The following is a 21,630-nucleotide window of genomic DNA, read 5'->3' on the forward strand; positions in this document are numbered from 1 at the left end:
CACCAAAACTTGTGCTACTACCAGCACTAAAACTTGTGCTACTACCAGCACCAAAACTTGTGCTACTACCAGCACCAAAACTTGTGCTACTACCAGCACAAAAACTTGTGCTACTACCAGCACTAAAACTTGTGCTACTACCAGCACCAAAACTTGTGCTACTACCAGCACCAAAACTTGTGCTACTACCAGCACCAAAACTTGTGCTACTACCAGCACTAAAACCAGTGCTACTACCAGCACTAAAACTTGTGCTACTACCAGCACTAAAACTTGTGCTACTACCAGCACTAAAACTTGTGCTACTACCAGCACCAAAACTTGTGCTACTACCAGCACTAAAACTTGTGCTACTACCAGCACTAAAACTTGTGCTACTACCAGCACCAAAACTTGTGCTACTACCAGCACCAAAACTTGTGCTACTACCAGCACTAAAACTTGTGCTACTACCAGCACCAAAACTTGTGCTACTACCAGCACCAAAACTTGTGCTACTACCAGCACTAAAACCAGTGCTACTACCAGCACTAAAACTTGTGCTACTACCAGCACTAAAACTTGTGCTACTACCAGCACCAAAACTTGTGCTACTACCAGCATTAAACTTGTGCTACTACCAGCACCAAAACTTGTGCTACTACCAGCACTAAAACTTGTGCTACTACCAGCACCAAAACTTGTGCTACTACCAGCACCAAAACTTGTGCTACTACCAGCACTAAAACTTGTGCTACTACCAGCACCAAAACTTGTGCTACTACCAGCACCAAAACCTATGCTACTACCAGCACTAAACTTGTGCTACTACCAGCACTAAAACCAGTGCTACTACCAGCACTAAAACCAGTGCTACTACCAGCACTGAAACCAGTGCTACTACCAGCACTAAAACCAGTGCTACTACCAGCACTAAAACTTGTGCTACTACCAGCACCAAAACTTGTGCTACTACCAGCACCAAAACTTATGCTACTACCAGCACTAAAACTTGTGCTACTACCAGCACTAAAACCAGTGCTACTACCAGCACTAAAACCAGTGCTACTACCAGCACTAAAACCAGTGCTACTACCAGCACTAAAACCAGTGCTACTACCAGCACTAAAACCAGTGCTACTACCAGCACTAAAACTTGTGCTGCTACCAGCACTAAAACCAGTGCTACTACCAGCACCAAAACTTGTGCTACTACCAGCACTAAAACCAGTGCTACTACCAGCACTAAAACCAGTGCTACTACCCCCATCAAAACAAGTGCAACTATCACACCGAAACCACTGCTACCGCCCCTGAAAAACCACTGCTACCTCCCCCAACACAACCACAGCTACCACACAACCAAAACCATTGCTACCTTCCCCTTCAAAACCAGTGCTACTACCACCACCAAAACCACTGCTGCTACTCCACCAAAAACACAGCTGCTACCCCTCCAAAACCACTGCTACTACCTCTCCAAAACAACTGCTACTACCATCCACCAAAGCCACTGCTACTACCCTACCAAAACCACTGCTACTACCTTTACAAAACCGCTGCTTCCACCCCCACCAAAACTACTGCTACTACCCCCACCAAAACCACTGTTACTACCCCCAGCAAAACCACTGCTACAAACCCCATCAAAGTCTCTGCTACCCTTCCCAGAACCAAAACCACTGCTACTACCCCCACCAATACCACTGCTTCTACCCCCACCGAAACCACTGCTACTACACACACCAAAACCATGCTGCCTCCCCTCGAAAAACAGTGCTACGTCCCCCACCAAATCCACTGCTACTACCTGCACTAAAGCAACAGTTTTTATCCACCAAATGCACTACTACTTCCCCTCCAAAACTACTGGTCATGTACAAACAGGAACCAGAGTCGCAGATGGAAAGGCAATGGGAGGAGGAGAGGGCGAAGACAGTGTTTATTCATGGGCTGCAGGAGAGCCAGGGTCGGACACACACTGATAGGTGGCTGACAGAAAGAAAGGAGATTGAGAACATCATCACAGTAACAGGTGAAGCGGACATGTCCGAGATTATAAATTTTCAGAGAATAGGAGGGTATCTGAAGGGAAGGAAACGACCGATCAAGCTGATTTTCAAGACAAAAACAGTGCAGAACAGGATTCTCAAAGAAAAACCATGGTTGAAGGACTCGTCAGAATACAAGAGGGTGTTCCTAGACCTAGACAGAATGCAAACAGAACGACAGCAGATGAGGGAGAGGACACAAAAGTGAAAGGAGCTAGGAGGAGAGAGGACAGAATCAGCAGAGAACAACCAGAGCAGGGCAGAGCAACAAGAGCAAGCACACACAGAACCACCCCCAGAACCCCACAATCAATCATGCTATCCCAACACAAACCCCAATCCACACCCACAGCTCCCACCCAACACTCAGCTATAGCATCCCACAATACATTGCAAGGTCCACCACCCTCACAGACTCCCCCAAAACACAGTGTTGGAGAGGAAACTGAAGGTATGGTACACAAACGCTGATGGAATAACAAATAAGTGGGAGGAGTGGCACTAAAGAATCGAAGAGGCATCACCGGACATCATAGTTCTCACAGAAACCAAGCTTACAGGTATGATAACAGATGCCATCTTTCCAACGGGATATTAGATCCTGAGGAAAGACAGAGGGAACAGAAGGGGTGGAGGAGTGGCACTGCTGGTCAAGAACCAATGGGATTTTGATGAGCTGGAGAGGAGACAGTGGAGAAGCTAGGAATTACATAGTAGGAACGCTTCAGTCTGGAGGTCCCAAAGTGGTAATTGCAGTGATGTATAACCCACCACAGAGCAGCAGGAGGCTAAGGCAACAGTATGATGAGAGTAATAGAGCTATAGTTGACACACTGGCTGAAATGGCAAGAAAGGCTAATGTGAGCAGGGCAAAGCTACTGATCATGGGTGATTTCAACCACAAGGAAATCGACTGGGAGAATTTGGAGCCACAAGGGGGCCAAGAAACGTGGAGGGCTAAGATGATGGAGGTGGTACTGGAAAACTTCATGTACCAACACATAAGGGACACTACAAGAGAGAGAGAGGAGAGGATGAACCAGTGAGACTGGACCTAGTATTCACCTTGAGTAGTGCAGATATGGAGGACATCACATATGAAAGACCCCTTGGGGCCAGTGACCATGTGGTTTTAAGACTCGAATACATAGTAGAGTTACAAGTGGAGGGTGGAGATGGAAGAGCCGGACGAATAAAGCCAAACTACAAGACAGGTGACTATGCTGGAATGAAGAACTTCCTGAACGAGGTTCAGTTGGGCAGAGAACTGGCAGGGAAGCCAGTAAACGAGATGATAGAATATGTGACAACAATGTGCAAGGAAGCTGAGGAGAGGTTTGTACACAAGGGTAAAAGGAATAATGAAGTCAGGATGAGCCCATGGTTCACCCAAAGGAGCACGGAGGCGAAAACCAAGTGTGCTAGGGAATGGAAGATGTATGGAAGGCAAAGGACCCAGGATAATAAGGAGAGCAGTCGTAGAGTCAGAAATGAATATGCACATATAAGAAGGGAGGCCCAACGACAAAATGAAAATGACATAGCAGCAACAGCCAAATCTGACCCGAAGCTGTTATACAGCCACATCAGGAGGAAAACAACAGTCAAGGACCAGGTAATCAGGCTAAGGAAGGAAGGAGGAGAGACAACAAGAAATGACCGAGAAGTATGTGAGAAACTCAACATAAGATTCAAAGAAGTGCTCACAGAGGAGACAGAAGGGAACGCAGAAAGACGGAGAGGTGGGGTACAACACCAAGTGTTTGACACAATACATACAACCGAGGAAGAGGCTGCTGAGCGAGCTAGACACCTCAAAGGCGATGGGGCCGGATAACATCTCTTCATGGATCCTGAGAGGGAGCGCAAAGGCACTATGTGTACCCCTAACAACAATATTCAACACATCTAACGGAACAGGGAAATTACTTGAGGTATGGAAAACAGCAAATGTGGTCCCAATTTTTAAAAAAGAAGACAGACAAGAAGCAGTGAACTATAGACCAGTCGCTGACATATATATCAAACAAAGTCATGGAGAAGATTATCAGGAGAAGAGTGGTGGAACACCTAGAAAGAAATGAGCTTATCAACAACAACCAACACGGTTTCAAGGACGAGAAATCCTGTGTCACAAACCTACTGCAGTTCTATGACATGGTGACAGCAGTAAGACAAGAGAGAGACGGGTGGGTAGATCGCGTTTTCTTCGACTGAAGAATGACTTTTGACACAGTTCTACTCAAGAAGTTAATAGGTAGATTTCATTTTCTTGGACTGTAAGAATGCATTTGTCACAGTTCCACACAAGAGATTAGTGCAAAAACTGGAGGATCAGGCAGGGATAATAGGGAAGGCACTATAATGGATCAGGGAATACCTGTCAGGAAGACAGCAGCGAGCCATAGTACGAGGCGAGGTATCAGAGTGAGTGCCTGTGACGAGTGAGGTTCCACAAGGGTCAGTCCTAGGACCGGTTTTGTTTCTGGTATTCGTGAACTACATGACGGAAGGAATAGACTCCGAAGTGTCACTGTTTGCAGATGATATGAAGTTGATGAGAAGGATTCAATCAGACGAGGATCAGGCAGAACTACAAAGGGATCTGGACAGGCTGCAGGCCTGGTCCAGCGACTGGCTCCTGGAGTTCAACCCCACCAAGTGAAAAGTAATGAAGATTGAGGAAGGGCATAGAACACCGCAGATGGAGTAGAGTCTAAGGGGTCAGAGACTACAAACCACACTCAACGAAAATGATCTTGGGGTGAGTATACCACCAGGCACATCTCCTGAGGCACATACCAACCAAATAACTGCTGCAGCATATTGGTGCCTAGCAAACCCAAGAATAGCATTCTGCCCTCTTAATAAGGAATCATTCAGGACCCTTTACTCTGTGTGTATTAGGCCCATATTGGAGTATGCGGCACCAGTTTCTAACCCACATCTAGCCAAGCACGTACAGAAACTAGAGAAAGTGTAAAGGTTTGCAACAAGAATAGTCCCAGAGCTAAGGGTATGACCTACGAGGAGAGTTTAAGGGAAATCGACCTGGCAACACTGGAGGACAGGGGAGATAGGGAGTACATGATAACGACATAAAAAATACTGAGAGTAATTGACAAGGTGGACAGAGACAGAATGTTCCAGAGATGGGACACAGCAACAAGGGGACACAGTTGGAAGTTGAAAACACAGTCGAATCACATTGATGTCAGGAAGTATTTCTTCAGTCACAGAGTAGTCAGGAAATGGAATAGTTTGGGAAGCGATGTAGTGCAGGCAGGATCCATTCATAGCTTTAAGCAGAGGTACGATAAAGCTCATGGTTCAGGGAGAGTGACCCTGTAGCGATCAGTGAAAGGGTGGGGCCAGGAGCTATGACTCGACCTCTGCAACCACAACTAGGTGAGTACTGCTACGACCCAAACCAAAACCACTGCTACTATGCCCTCCAATACATTGCAACTACACCACCAAAACAACTGTTACCACCCCCACCAAAACCACTGCTGCAATCCCCACTAAAACCACTGCTACTACTCCAACTAAACCACTGCTTCCAACCCCGCCAAAATCACAGCTACTACCCACTTCATAACCACTGCTTCAATTCCACCAAAACCATTGCTGCAACCCCACCAAAAATAACTGTTGCTACCCCCACCAACACCTACACTAACCCCTACCAAAACCACTGCTTCTTCTACACCGAAAGCACTGCTACTACCCCTCGAAAACCACTGCTACCACTCACAACACAATCTCTGCTACCACCCCTCCAAAACAACTGCTACCACCAGCTACAAATTCAGTGCTACTACACCCAACAAAGCTATTACTATTACCCAACCAAAAGCAATGCTACCACAACCACCAAAAGCATTGCTTCCTCCACAAAACAATTGCAATATTTCTCCACCAAAACCACTGTAACTTCCATACTAAAACCATTGCTAATACCCACGAAACCACAGCTACCACACCCACCAAAATCACTGCTACTACCCAATCAAAACCACTGCTACAACCCCCTACAAACCACTGCTACTACCCCATCAAAACCTCTGCTACTTCTCCATAACCAGTGCTACGACCTGCCAGCAAATCCATTGCTTCCACTCCCCACCAATACCACTGCTACTTCAGTAAGAAAACCACAGCAACTACCCCTCCAAAACCGCTGCTAACACCCCACCAAAACCACTGCTACTACCTACACCATAACCACTGTTACTACCCCTCCAAAACCACTACTACTACCCCTCCAAAACTACTACTACTACTACCCCTCCAAAACCACTACTACTACCCCTCCAAAACCACTGTTACCATCTCCACCAAAACCACTACAGCTACACCTCTAAAACCACTGATATTTCCCCACCAAAACCACTGCTACAATGCTCTCCAAAACCACTTCAACTACCCCACCAAAACTACAGCTACCACCCCCACAAAAACCACTGCTGCTACCCCTACCAAACCCACAGCTACTACCCTCTCCAAAACCACTGCAACTACCCCACAACCAAAACCACTGCTAATACCTTCTGCCAAAACCACTGCTACTACCCCCACCAAAACCACTGCTATCAACCCACCGAAATCAATGCTACCACCGCAATAAAACCACTGATACCAGCTACACCAAAACCAATGCTACCACCCGTACAAAAACGACTGCTGCTGCTTCGTCCCACCAGTTCCACTGCTGCTGCTTCGTCCCACCAGTTCCACTGCTGCTGCTTCGTCCCACCAGTTCCACTGCTGCTGCTTCGTCCCACCAGTTCCACTGCTGCTGCTTCGTCCCACCAGTTCCACTGCTGCTGCTTCGTCCCACCAGTTCCACTGCTGCTGCTTCGTCTCACCAGTTCCACTGCTGCTGCTTCGTCCCACCAGTTCCACTGCTGCTGCTTCGTCCCACTAGTTCCACTGCTGCTGCTTCGTCCCACCAGTTCCACTGCTGCTGCTTCGTCCCACCAGTTCCACTGCTGCTGCTTCGTCCCACCAGTTCCACTGCTGCTGCTTCGTCCCACCAGTTCCACTGCTGCTGCTTCGTCCCACCAGTTCCACTGCTGCTGCTTCGTCCCACCAGTTCCACTGCTGCTGCTTCGTCCCACCAGTTCCACTGCTGCTGCTTCGTCCCACCAGTTCCACTGCTGCTGCTTCGTCCCACCAGTTCCACTGCTGCTGCTTCGTCCCACCAGTTCCACTGCTGATACACTCAAGAAAACAACTGCTCCTTCCCCGCCAAAACCACTGCCAAACCCCCTCAAAACCACTGCTTCTACCCCCTCTTCTAATACCACTGCTACTCCCCCACCAAAACCAGTGCTACTACCCTCACCAAAACAACTGTTTGTACCCCACCAAAACCACTCCTACGTCCCCCATCAAAACCACTTCCGTTTACCCCACCAAAACCATTGCTACCACATCACCAAATCAACTGCTACTATCCCCACCAAAACCACTGCAACTTCTCCACTAAAACCTCTGGTACTTCTCCATAACCACTGCAACCACCTACCAGCAAAACCACTGCTACTACCCTTCAACATCCACTGCTACTACCTTACCAAAACCACTGCTACTACTCCCACCAAAAATACTGCTACTACGCCCACCAAAACCACTGCTGCTACCCCCACCAAAACCACTGCTACTATCCCCACCAAAACCATTGCTACTACCCCACCAAAAACACTGCCACTACCCCCAATTAAACCACTGCTACTACTGCCACCAAAACCACTATTACATCCCCCACCAAAACGACTGTTTCCACCCCACCACACCCACTGCTACAACTCCCACCAAAACCACTGCTACTACTCCCACCAAAAATACTGCTACTACTCCCACAAAATCCACGGCTGCCACCCCCACCAAAACCAATCCTACTACCCCGCCAAAATGGTGGTAGGTTGGTAGACAGCAACCACCCAGGGAGGTACTACCGTCCTGCCAAGTGAGTGAAAAACAAAAGCCTGTAATTGTTTTACATGATGGTAGGATTGCCGGTGTCTTTTCTCTCATTAATATGCAAGATTTCAGGTACGTCTTGCTTCTTCTACTTACACTTAGGTCACACTACATACATGTACAACAATATATATACACACCTCTCTAGGTTTTCCTCGTTCTTACTTGTTCTTGTTTATTTCCTCTTATCTCCATGGGGAAGTGGAAGAGAATTCTTCCTCTGAAAGCCATGCGTGTTGTAAGAGGCAACTAAAATGCCGGGAGCAAGGGGCTAGTATCCCCTTCTCCTGAATAAATTACTAAATTTAAGCAAAACTTTCGTTTTTCTTTTTTGAGCCACACTACCTCAGCAGGATACTGCCGGTTTGTTAAAAGAAGCATATATATATATATATATATATATATATATATATATATATATATATATATATATATATATATATATATATATATATATATATATATATATATATATATATATATATATATATATATATATATATATATATATATATATATATATATATATATATATATATAATGTATACATAGTATAGCAAGGTTTCGAAAAAAAATATAATGTAAAATGATTCTAAATCAACTCAAGGACGCTAAAATAGCGCATACGCTTGCACAAAATTAAAATAATCAGTAAACATAGAAAGAGACATAAAGTGCGAGAAGCTCTGATCTCTCAACACTGATTACGACTTATTATAACGAGAGTGAGTAATTTATGGCCTCACTTGAAGAATTCTATCCTTGATCCTTGAAGTGCCTTGTTCCAGACTGCTCCAACACCTCCCAGGTCGACGCAGGAGATCACCACCACCACCAACACTCCCAGGAACATGACACATGTCTGTAGCACGTCAGTGTATACTACCGCCTTCACACCTCCCTGGGGAAGAATGTTGTACGTTACCTGAGGTGTGTGTCCCTAGTGATAAATGAACCAAAATATGCTGCAACTGAGAGCTTTCAGTGGCGACAAAAGTGAAAGATTCCTACAGGAATGAAATGGGATGGAAAAGTGCTAAGGTAAATTAAGTGTCAATATAGATGGCCGACTACTGGAACTAAATACAGTGAAAGACAGGTGAGCCGAGGACCATGTCAGACAACCCTGTCATTGGTCCTCTGCCAAAACTGTTTAGCCTTCACAGACACAGTCTTGTTAAAGCAGGAGAAGAATGGGAGCAGCAAACTACAAAAATACACAGGTATGAGGCAATTCCTATTAGAGGTGCAGTAGGTAAGAAAACAGTAAATGAAAAGATGGAACACTAACAATAAGTGTTTGGGGACCAAGATTATTCAATTGTCTCCCAGCATACATTAGGAGGATTACTAATAGACCCCTGGCTGTCTTCAAGAAGGCACTGGACAGGCATCTAAAGTCAGTACTTGACCAACCGGGCTGTGCGTCGTACGTCAGCTTGCGTGCGGCCAGCAGTAACAGCCTGGTTGATCAGACTGTGCGGGGTCGTTGTCCCCCGAAACCTTCTCCAGATAAACCAGGTAAACTTGGCCATAAAGTACAGGGAAGCAGAGGAGAAGTTCGAATTCAAGGGCAACATAACCAAAAGGGAAGCCAGAACAAGTCCTTGGTTCACCCAGAGGTATAGAGAGGCCAAGGCTAAGTGTACTAGAACATAGAAAATGTATAGAAGACAAAGGACCCGGGAAAATAAGATGAGCTAAAGAGCCAGAAACGAAAATGCATAGATATGAACGGAGGCTCCAGCAACAGTACGAGAATGACAGCACTGAAAGCCAAATCTGACCCAGAGCTGTTGTACAGCCACATCAGGAGGAAAACAATAGTCAGAGTTCAGATGAATAGAATGTGGAGGGAAGGATGGGACTCGATACCTCAGCCTATAAAATATATACAAGAATTTAGCTAAACAATTGTGTTAATTGAAACTACCACATTTTTTTAATCTAATTTCTGGTATTTATATATTATAGGCTAATTTAAATTTATTTATTCTTATTTAATATAAATTATATATATATATATATATATATATATATATATATATATATATATATATATATATATATATATATATATATATATAAATATATATATATATATATATATTTATTCGTAATGGTCAGATCGATTTCCACTAATTTATGGCAAAAAAAAGGAATATTAAACATGTTAATGCAAAGTTTGTGTTTGAAGACGTTTGTTATGACAATGGGAACAGCTACCACCTGTGCTGAGCAATCTGTACAGGAAACATTATGAAACAAGATTACTTAACAAAATCCTTTCTGATAAAGCTAAGTGATACAGATATGTTGATGATGTTTTGCTTCTAATGTCTAAGAATACAACTATAAACCATTTGTTTCTTACATTAAATAATCTAGCTCATTCTATAAATTATTTTAAGTTTGAGTAAAATAAGTCATTGCCTTATTTATACGTCTTAATAAATTAAGGGGAGCCATAATATTAAATTAAAAATACACAGAAAACCAACAAATAACTATAATTCTTCACATCACAGCAGAGTTAAATATTTTATATTTTCAACCATGTTTTTGAGAATTTTAAGTATTTCCAACACAGAGTTGATTGATGAAGAAATCTTGAATATTTATGAAACAGCTAATGATCTAAAATACCAAAAATTATTTAAATGACAAATCCTTTAAAACTACAGAAATACAATAGTTCTCTCTTACCATGAAATCAAAGTTGCATTTAAAAACCTTGATACATTAAAAAATCCGATTAAAAATCAATGTAAAAAATATGACAATATTTATTGTGGTCAAACTGGGAAAAGTCTGGAACTAAGATTATAACATAAATATAACAGTAGCAGTAGAACTGGACAAGAGTCTAGTACTCTGATTATTATAACATAAATATAACAGTAGCAGTAGAACTGGACAAGAGTCTAGTACTCTGATTATTATAACATAAATATAACAGTAGCAGTAGAACTGGACAAGAGTCTAGTACTCTGATTATTATAACATAAATATAACAGTAGCAGTAGAACTGGACAAGAGTCTAATACTCTGATTATTATAACATAAATATAACAGTAGCAGTAGAAATGGACAAAAGTGTAATACTCTGATTATTATAACATAAATATAACAGTAGCAGTAGAACTGGACAAGAGTCTAATACTCTGATTATTATAACATAAATATAACAGTAGCAGTAGAAATGGACAAAAGTGTAATACTCTGATAATTATAACATAAATATAACAGAAGCAGTAGAACTGGACAAGAGTCTAATACTCTGATTATTATAACATAAATATAACAGTAGCAGTAGAACTGGACAAGAGTCTAATACTCTGATTATTCATCTAAAAGATTATAACCATCAGATTAATTTTCGAAAGGCAAGTCTATGGTTGAGAGAAATATAATTATGTCAAGCTTCATAAATAGTATTGATATTAATATAATTAGTAGTTCACGATTACACAAATTAGATTCATTTATAATTAATAAAATTTAGCAATGTTCTCAAGTGGCCAAACATCACAGCTGCATCATAATGGGACGGGTATGATGTCAGTCATCACAGCTGCATCATAATGGGAGGGGTATGATGTCAGTCATCACAGCTGCATCATAATGGGACGGGTATGATGTCAGTCATCACAGCTGCATCATAATGGGAGGGGTATGATGTCAGTCATCACAGCTGCATCATAATGGGACGGGTATGATGTCAGTCATCACAGCTGCATCATAATGGGACGGGTATGATGTCAGTCATCACAGCTGCATCATAAAGGGACGGGTATGATGTCAGTCATCACAGCTGCATCATAATGGGACGGGTATGATGTCAGTCATCACAGCTGCATCATAATGGGACGGGTATGATGTCAGTCATCACAGCTGCATCATAAAGGGACGGGTATGATGTCAGTCATCACAGCTGCATCATAATGGGACGGGTATGATGTCAGTCATCACAGCTGCATCATAATGGGACGGGTATGATGTCAGTCATCACAGCTCCATCATAAAGGGACGGGTATGATGTCAGTCATCACAGCTGCATCATAATGGGACGGGTATGATGTCAGTCATCACAGCTGCATCATAATGGGACGGGTATGATGTCAGTCATCACAGCTGCATCATAAAGGGACGGGTATGATGTCAGTCATCACAGCTGCATCATAATGGGACGGGTATGATGTCAGTCATCACAGCTGCATCATAATGGGACGGGTATGATGTCAGTCATCACAGCTGCATCATAATGGGACGGGTATGATGTCAGTCATCACAGCTGCATCATAATGGGACGGGTATGATGTCAGTCATCACAGCTGCATCATAATGGGACGGGTATGATGTCAGTCATCACAGCTGCATCATAATGGGACGGGTATGATGTCAGTCATCACAGCTGCATCATAATGGGACGGGTATGATGTCAGTCATCACAGCTGCATCATAATGGGACGGGTATGATGTCAGTCATCACAGCTGCATCATAATGGGACAGGTATGATGTCAGTCATCACAGCTGCATCATAATGGGACGGGTATGATGTCAGTCATCACAGCTGCATCATAATGGGACGGGTATGATGTCAGTCATCACAGCTGCATCATAATGGGACGGGTATGATGTCAGTCATCACAGCTGCATCATAATGGGACGGGTATGATGTCAGTCATCACAGCTGCATCATAATGGGACGGGTATGATGTCAGTCATCACAGCTGCATCATAATGGGACGGGTATGATGTCAGTCATCACAGCTGCATCATAATGGGACAGGTATGATGTCAGTCATCACAGCTGCATCATAATGGGACGGGTATGATGTCAGTCATCACAGCTGCATCATAATGGGACGGGTATGATGTCAGTCATCACAGCTGCATCATAATGGGACGGGTATGATGTCAGTCATCACAGCTGCATCATAATGGGTCGGGTATGATGTCAGTCATCACAGCTGCACCATAATGGGACGCGTATGATGTCAGTCATCATAGTTGCATCATAATGGGACGGGTATGATGTCAGTCATCATAGCTGCATCATAATGGGACGGTTATGATGTCAGTCATCACAGCTGCATCATAATGGGACGGGTATGATGTCAGTCATCACAGCTGCATCATAATGGGATGGGTATGATGTCAGTCATCACAGCTGCATCATAATGGGACGGGTATGATGTCAGTCATCACAACTGCATCATAATGGGACGGGTATGATGTCAGTCATCACAGCTGCATCATAATGGGACGGGTATGATGTCAGTCATCACAACTGCATCATAATGGGACGGGTATGATGTCAGTCATCACAACTGCATCATAATGGGACGGGTATGATGTCAGTCATCACAACTGCATCATAATGGGACGGGTATGATGTCAGTCATCACAGCTGTATCATAATGGGACGGGTATGATGTCAGTCATCACAACTGCATCATAATGGGAGGGGTATGATGTCAGTCATCACAGCTGCATCATAATGGGACGGGTATGATGTCAGTCATCACAGCTGCATCATAATGGGACGGGTATGATGTCAGTCATCACAACTGCATCATAATGGGACGGGTATGATGTCAGTCATCACAGCTGCATCATAATAGGACGGGTATGATGTCAGTCATCACAGCTTCTTCATAATGGGACGGGTATAATGTCAGTCATCACAGCTGCATCATAATGGGACGGGTATGATGTCAGTCATCACAGCTGCATCATAATGGGACGGGTATGATGTCAGTCATCACAGCTGCATCATAATGGGGCATCGTATGATGTCAGTCGTCACAGCTGCATCATAATGGGACGGGTATGATGTCAGTCATCACAGCTGCATCATAATGGGACGGGTATGATGTCAGTCATCACAGCTGCATCATAATGGGAGGGGTATGATGTCAGTCATCACAGCTGCATCATAATGGGACGGGTATGATGTCAGTCATCACAGCTGCATCATAATGGGAGGGGTATGATGTCAGTCATCACAGCTGCATCATAATGGGACGGGTATGATGTCAGTCATCACAGCTGCATCATAATGGGACGGGTATGATGTCAGTCATCACAGCTGCATCATAATGGGACGGGTATGATGTCAGTCATCATAACTGCATCATAATGGGACGGGTATGATGTCAGTCATCACAGCTACATCATAATGGGACGGGTATGGTGTCAGTCATCACAACTGCATCATAATGGGACGGGTATGATGTCAGTCATCACAGCTACATCATAATGGGACGGGTATGATGTCAGTCATCACAACTGCATCATAATGGGACGGGTATGATGTCAGTCATCACAGCTGCATCATAATGGGACGGGTATGATGTCAGTCATCACAGCTGCATCATAATGGGACGGGTATGATGTCAGTCATCACAACTGCATCATAATGGGACGGGTATGATGTCAGTCATCACAGCTGCATCATAATGGGACGGGTATGATGTCAGTCATCACAGCTTCTTCATAATGGGACGGGTATGATGTCAGTCATCACAGCTGCATCATAATGGGACGGGTATGATGTCAGTCATCACAGCTGCATCATAATGGGACGGGTATGATGTCAGTCATCACAGCTGCATCATAATGGGACGCGTATGATGTCAGTCGTCACACCTGCATCATAATGGGACGGGTATGATGTCAGTCATCACAGCTGCATCATAATGGGACGGGTATGATGTCAGTCATCACAGCTGCATCATAATGGGAGGGGTATGATGTCAGTCATCACAGCTGCATCATAATGGGACGGGTATGATGTCTGTCATCACAGCTGCATCATAATGGGAGGGGTATAATGTCAGTCATCACAGCTGCATCATAATGGGAGGGGTATGATGTCAGTCATCACAGCTGCATCATAATGGGAGGGGTATGATGTCAGTCATCACAGCTGCATCATAATGGGAGGGGTATGATGTCAGTCATCACAGCTGCATCATAATGGGACGGGTATGACGTCAGATATCACAGATGCATCATAATGGGACGGGTATGATGTCAATCATCACAGCTGCGTCATAATGGGAGGGTATGATGTCAGTCATGACAGCTGCATCATAATGGGACGGGTATGATGTCAATCATCACAGCTGCATCATAATGGGATGGGTATGATGTCAATCATCACAGCTGCATCATAATGGAACGGGTATGATGTCAATCATCACAGCTGCATCATAATGGGACGGGTATGATGCCAATCATCACAGCTGCATCATAATGGGACGTGTATGATGTCAATCATCACAGCTGCATCATAATTAGATGGGTATGATGTCAGTCATCACAGCTGCATCATAATGGGACGGGTATAATGTCAATCATCACAGCTGCGTCATAATGGGACGGGTATGATGTCAATCATCACAGCTGCATCATAATTAGACGGGTATGATGTCAGTCATCACAGCTGCATCATAATTAGACGGGTATGATGTCAGTCATCACAGCTGCGTCATTAGATCGAATAAAAATGACCCCAAATGGATGAATAATACGCTCAGTTATCTTTTAGGACAGGAAAAAGGAATTTATAGGCGCATCAAAAGAGGTGAGGGTCATCTTATGAATCAGTATATTAAGAGGGACGTTAAAAAGGAGATAAGAAAAGCTAAAGTGGACTATGAAATTAAAGTTGCTAGAGATTCGAAAACTAACCCAAAAAGTTTTTCCAGGTTTATAGAACAAAAATTAGAGATAAGATAGGCCCCCTTTAAAATAACTCTAGGCATCTCACTGACAAGGAGAATGAAATGTGCTCTATTCTTAATAATTATTTCCTCTCGGTTTTCACTCAGGAAGACACTAACAATATCCCAGTAATTAATTTTTATAGTGGGCTTGATGATGATAAATTATGTAATATCACAGTCACTACCGAATTGGTTATCAAACAAATAGACCGGTTAAAGCAAAATAAATCTCCGGGCCATGATGAACTTTTTTCAAGGGTTCTTAAAGAGTGTAAAATGGAACTTTGTAAACCATTAACTATTTTTAATATTTCTCTTCAAACAGGTGTAGTGTCTGATATGTGGAAGATGGCTAATGTAATTCCTATTTTTAAAGCAGTTGACAAGTCGTTACCGTCAAATTACCGCCCAATAAGCCTAACCTCAATTGTAGGCAAATTAGTAGTCAATTATACCTGATAATGTAAGAAGCCATCTCGATAAGCATAACTTGATTACTGATACTCAGCATGGATTCACGAGGGGCCGTTCCTGCCTAACTAATTTATTAACCTTCTTCAGTAAAGCTTTTGAGTCCGATGACCATGATAAAGAATTCGATATTGTTTATTTAGAATTTAGCAAGGCTTTTGATAGAGTGCCGCACCAGAGACTGTTAAGAAAAGTGGCAGCTCATGGTATTGGGGGAAAAGTGCTGTCATGGATCGAGTCATGGCTCACTAATAGGAAGCAGAGAGTACGCCACTTGTTACAGATCCGAGTGGGAACCTGTAACAAGTGGCGTACCACAGGGATCAGTCTTAGGCCCATAAGAACATAAGAAAGGAGGAACACTGCAGCAGGCCTGTTGGCCCATACTAGGCAGGTCCTTTACAATCCATCCCACTAACAAAACATTTGTCCAACCAATTTTCAATGCCACCCAAGAAATAAGCTCTGTTCACCCTATCCACTCATATGCAAGTCCCACTGAAATCCAGCCCCTCTCACTCATGCATTTATCCAACCTAAATTTGAAACTACATAAGGTATTAGTCTTAATAACCCAGGTAGGTAGACTGTTCCACTCATCAACTACCCTATTTCCAAACCAATACTTTCCTATATCCTTTCTGAATCTAAACTTGTCAAATTTGATTCCATTACCGCGGGTTCTCTTTTGAAGAGATATCCTCAAGACGTTGTTAGGTAAGACACATATGCAACAGTTAGGTATCTTTATTGTGAAACGTTTCGCCTACACAGTAGGCTTCTTCAGTCAAGTACAGAAAAGTTGATAGAAGCAGAAGATATTTGAAGACGATGTAATCAGTCCATCACCCTTAAAGTTTTGAGGTGGTCAGTCCCTCAGTCTGGAGAAGAGCATTGTTCCATAGTATGAAGCAATATAATGTTCAATCTGTCAGACACTGCAACACAAGGGTATCTTGGTACAGACCTGCAATCAACTTCGACAACTTCCACTAGTGAGAGGGGCTGGAATTGAGAGGGACCTGACCTCTCAACATCTGAGTTCTTACCTCTCCTAGTGGCCTACGTCTCACCTCTTGGCGCTATAAAAAGCTCCTTCCTGTCACTTCTCCATATTGTTTCATACTATGGAACAATGCTCTTCTCCAGACTGAGGGACTGACCACCTCAAAACTTTAAGGGTGATGGACTGATTACATCGTCTTCAAATATCTTCTGCTTCTATCAACTTTTCTATCCTCAAGACCTTATTTATATCACCTTTATTAATACCCATCTTCCACTTATACACTTCGATCATGTCTCCCCTCATTCTTCGTCTAACAAGTGAATGTAATTAAAGGGTCTTCAATCTTTATTCATAGAGAAGATTTCTAATGCTATGTATTAATATAGTCATTTTACGCTGAATGTTTTCTAACGAATTTATGTCTATTCTGTAATATGGAGACCAGAACTGGGCTGCATAATCTAGGTGAGGCCTTACTAATGATGTATAAAGCTGAAGGATTAAGACACTTGCTTAGAAGGGGAGTAGGAAATGAATGGTTGTCTAGGGCAATTGGTGTAAATTGCTGGCTAGACAGATACTGCAAGGAACTTGCAATCCCATTCATTGACAACTGGAACAACTTTTATGGCAAACATGATATGTATGCAAGGGATGGGGTACATCTCTCTGGGGCTGGGGTGGTAGCACTTGCAGACTCGATTGAGAAGGCCATTGGTGAAATGCCTATGATTTTAAACTGATGGAAGATAGAGGTATGGGTGTGTGTGGGAAACAAGCAGGTTGCAACACTTGGGTTGGAAACAGTAAATGTATAAAAGGCATTCAGCATGAAGTTATAAATAAAGACAATAGATCAGGTCAGCAAACAAAGGGGGACAGCAGAGGGCAGCAAGGGACTAGCTCCCTTAAGGTTTACTATACTAATAGCAGGAGTGTAAGAAATAAGATAGATGAGCTAAGATTAATTGCAAGTGCAGGAAACATAGATATTATTGCTATAACAGAGACCTGGCTCAATCTGAAAGATAGAGAGATGCCCTCTGAATGTCACATACAAGGCTATAAATTATTCCACACTGACAGGGTCAACAGGAAAGGTGGTGGAGTAGCGATGTATGTCAGAGACAATTTAAATTGTTGTGTTAGACAAGATATTAAATTAGAAGCGTCAGCCACTGAATCTGTTTGGTTACAGCTTCTCGAGGGCCGAGAAAAACTAATTTTGGGTGTGATTTACAGGGCCCCAAATCTTGATAGGGAGTGCAGTAAACTTCTATGGGACGAAATTCGTAAGGCATCTACATACGAAAATGTTGTGCTAATGGGAGATTTCAACTATAGACAGATTGACTGGAGCAATTTGACAGGAAATTTAGAGTCAGGTGACTTTCTTGATACGATCCAGGATTGTTTTTTAAAACAGTTTGTGACAGAGCCAACTAGGGGAAATAACCTCCTTGACTTGGTTCTTGCCAGTAGGGAAACACTAATTAATAATCTTGAGGTTAATGATGAGCTTGGGGAAAGTGATCACAAATCACTCAGTTTTAATATATCATGGAATTCCCCTAATAATGGCAATCAAGTCTCCGTCCCTGACTTTCGCTTGGCTGATTTCATAGGACTGAAAAATTACTTAGGTGGGCTGAACTGGAATGACCTGACTAAGGGTCAGGTAGGTGGTGACGGTTGCCGATATGATGCTTTCCAGGGCATAGTTCTAGCTGCTCAGTCAAATTATGTTCCAAATAGGGAAATCAGATCAAACAAAAATGATCCTAAATGGATGAACAATAGATTAAAATATCTGATTGGTCAAAAGAGAGGCATATATAGGCAAATCAAAAGAGGAGAGGGGCAATTGAGAAATCGATATATTCAGTTAAAGAGAGAAATAAAAAAGGGAATTAGAAAAGCAAAAAGAGATTATGAGGTTAAAGTTGCAAGAGAATCGAAGACTAACCCAAAAGGATTCTTTCAGGTATACAGAAGTAAGATCAGGGACAAGATAGGCCCACTCAAAAGTTCCTCGGGTCAGCTCACTGACAGTGATAAGGAAATGTGTAGAATTTTTAACACATACTTCCTCTCAGTTTTTACCCAGGAGGATACCAGCGATATTCCAGTAATGAAAAATTATGTAGAACAGGACGATAATAAACTGTGCACTATTAGGGTCACAAGTGACATGGTCCTTAGGCAAATAGATAAATTAAAACCTAACAAATCCCCAGGCCCTGATGAACTGTATGCAAGGGTTCTAAAGGAATGTAAAGAGGAGCTTAGCACACCTTTGGCTAATCTTTTCAACATATCACTACAAACTGGCATGGTGCCAGATAAGTGGAAAATGGCAAATGTGATACCTATTTTCAAAACAGGTGACAGGTCCTTAGCTTCGAACTATAGACCAATAAGCCTGACCTCCATAGTGGGAAAATTTATGGAATCAATAATTGCCGAGGCAGTTCGTAGCCACTTTGAAAAGCATAAATTAATCAACGAATCTCAGCATGGTTTTACAAAGGGGCGTTCCTGCCTTACGAATTTATTAACTTTTTTCACTAAGGTATTTGAGGAGGTAGATCATGGTAATGAATATGATATTGTGTATATGGACTTCAGTAAGGCTTTTGACAGGGTCCCACATCAGAGACTGTTGAGGAAAATTAAAGCACATGGAATAGGAGGAGAAATTTTTTCCTGGATAGAGGCATGGTTGACAAATAGGCAGCAGAGAGTTTGCATAAATGGGGAGAAATCAGAGTGGGGAAGTGTCACGAGCGGTGTTCCACAGGGGTCAGTGTTGGGCCCCCTGCTGTTCACAATCTACATAAACGACATAGATGAGGGCATAAAGAGCGACATCGGCAAGTTTGCCGATGACACCAAAATAGGCCGTCGAATTCATTCTGATGAGGACATTCGAGCACTTCAGGAAGATTTGAATAGACTGATGCAGTGGTCGGAGAAGTGGCAGATGCAGTTTAATATAGACAAATGCAAAGTTCTAAATGTTGGACAGGACAATAACCATGCCACATATAAACTAAATAATGTAGATCTTAATATTACGGATTGCGAAAAAGATTTAGGAGTTCTGGTTAGCAGTAATCTGAAACCAAGACAACAGTGCATAAGTGTTCGCAATAAAGCTAATAGAATCCTTGGCTTCATATCAAGAAGCATAAATAATAGGAGTCCTCAGGTTGTTCTTCAACTCTATACATCCTTGGTTAGGCCTCATTTAGATTATGCTGCACAGTTTTGGTCACCGTATTACAGAATGGATATAAATTCTCTGGAAAATGTACAAAGGAGGATGACAAAGATGATCCCATGTATCAGAAACCTTCCCTATGAGGATAGACTAAGGGCCCTGAAACTGCACTCTCTAGAAAGACGTAGAATTAGGGGGGATATGATTGAGGTGTATAAATGGAAGACAGGAATAAATAAAGGGGATGTAAATAGTGTGCTGAAAATATCTAGCCTAGACAGGACTCGCAGCAATGGTTTTAAGTTGGAAAAATTCAGATTCAGGAAGGATATAGGAAAGTACTGGTTTGGTAATAGAGTTGTGGATGAGTGGAACAAACTCCCAAGTACCGTTATAGAGGCCATAACGTTGTGTAGCTTTAAAAAGAGGTTGGATAAATACATGAGTAGATGTGGGTGGGTGTGAGTTAGACCTGATAGCTATCAGGTCGGTTGCCGTGTTCCTCCCTTAAGTCAATGTGACCTGACCTGACTAGGTTGGGTGCATTGGCTTAAGCCGGTAGGAGACTTGGACCTGCCTCGCATGGGCCAGTAGGCCTTCTGCAGTGTTCCTTCGTTCTTATGTTCTTATGTTCTTGTGCAACATCTGGTTTTCTTTATTGTAGACGTTTCGCCATCCAGTGGCTTTATCAATACAGATTCTTGGACATAATTAGAAAACAGAAGAACTATATACAAAAGATGAGGTAATCAGTCGCTCAGCCTTGGAGGTGGTATTTACAGCACCGTGGTTGTAGGGATTCTGAAGCACAGGTAACGAACGAACGAACGAACGAAAGTTCAGGTAAGATCCCAAATGGGATGAGAGGGGAAGGCGGGACAGACGAAGAATAGTGCTGGAGAGGAGTGTTCTTAGTCGTAGAAATAGAGCCAGGGCTTAACCCAGCAGCGAAGGCGATCGTGGGACAGATATTGAGAAGAGAAATTCAGGCTCTTCTGTTGGGACTCCGGTGGGGTGAGCGAGGAGGAAGGGACATGCGACGTTTAGCGCTAGAGGGCAGTGTAGAACTGAGCCATGTCTTAACCCAAAATCTAAGGCGAACGTGGGTCAGAGAATGGTACCTGTCATAGAAGGTACCTGTCAGCGAATCCAAGGTTATCTGTAAATTGGGT

The 21,630-nt window shown here is 43.0% G+C and overlaps 1 protein-coding gene across 1 annotated transcript in view; it reads right to left on the reverse strand.

The window, feature by feature from the left end:
* The window catches only part of LOC128696605 (sodium-coupled monocarboxylate transporter 1-like), a 278,238-nt gene that overhangs the window by 202,118 nt on the left and 54,490 nt on the right, over window positions 1-21,630 (reverse strand). The window contains exon 3 of the mRNA XM_070094787.1: window positions 8,765-8,919. Coding sequence (XP_069950888.1) covers window positions 8,765-8,919 — 155 coding nt within the window. The remainder of the gene's footprint in view (window positions 1-8,764; window positions 8,920-21,630) is intronic.

This window comes from Cherax quadricarinatus, chromosome 47 (genome assembly GCF_038502225.1).
Source record: "Cherax quadricarinatus isolate ZL_2023a chromosome 47, ASM3850222v1, whole genome shotgun sequence".
Classification (NCBI taxonomy): domain Eukaryota; kingdom Metazoa; phylum Arthropoda; class Malacostraca; order Decapoda; family Parastacidae; genus Cherax; species Cherax quadricarinatus.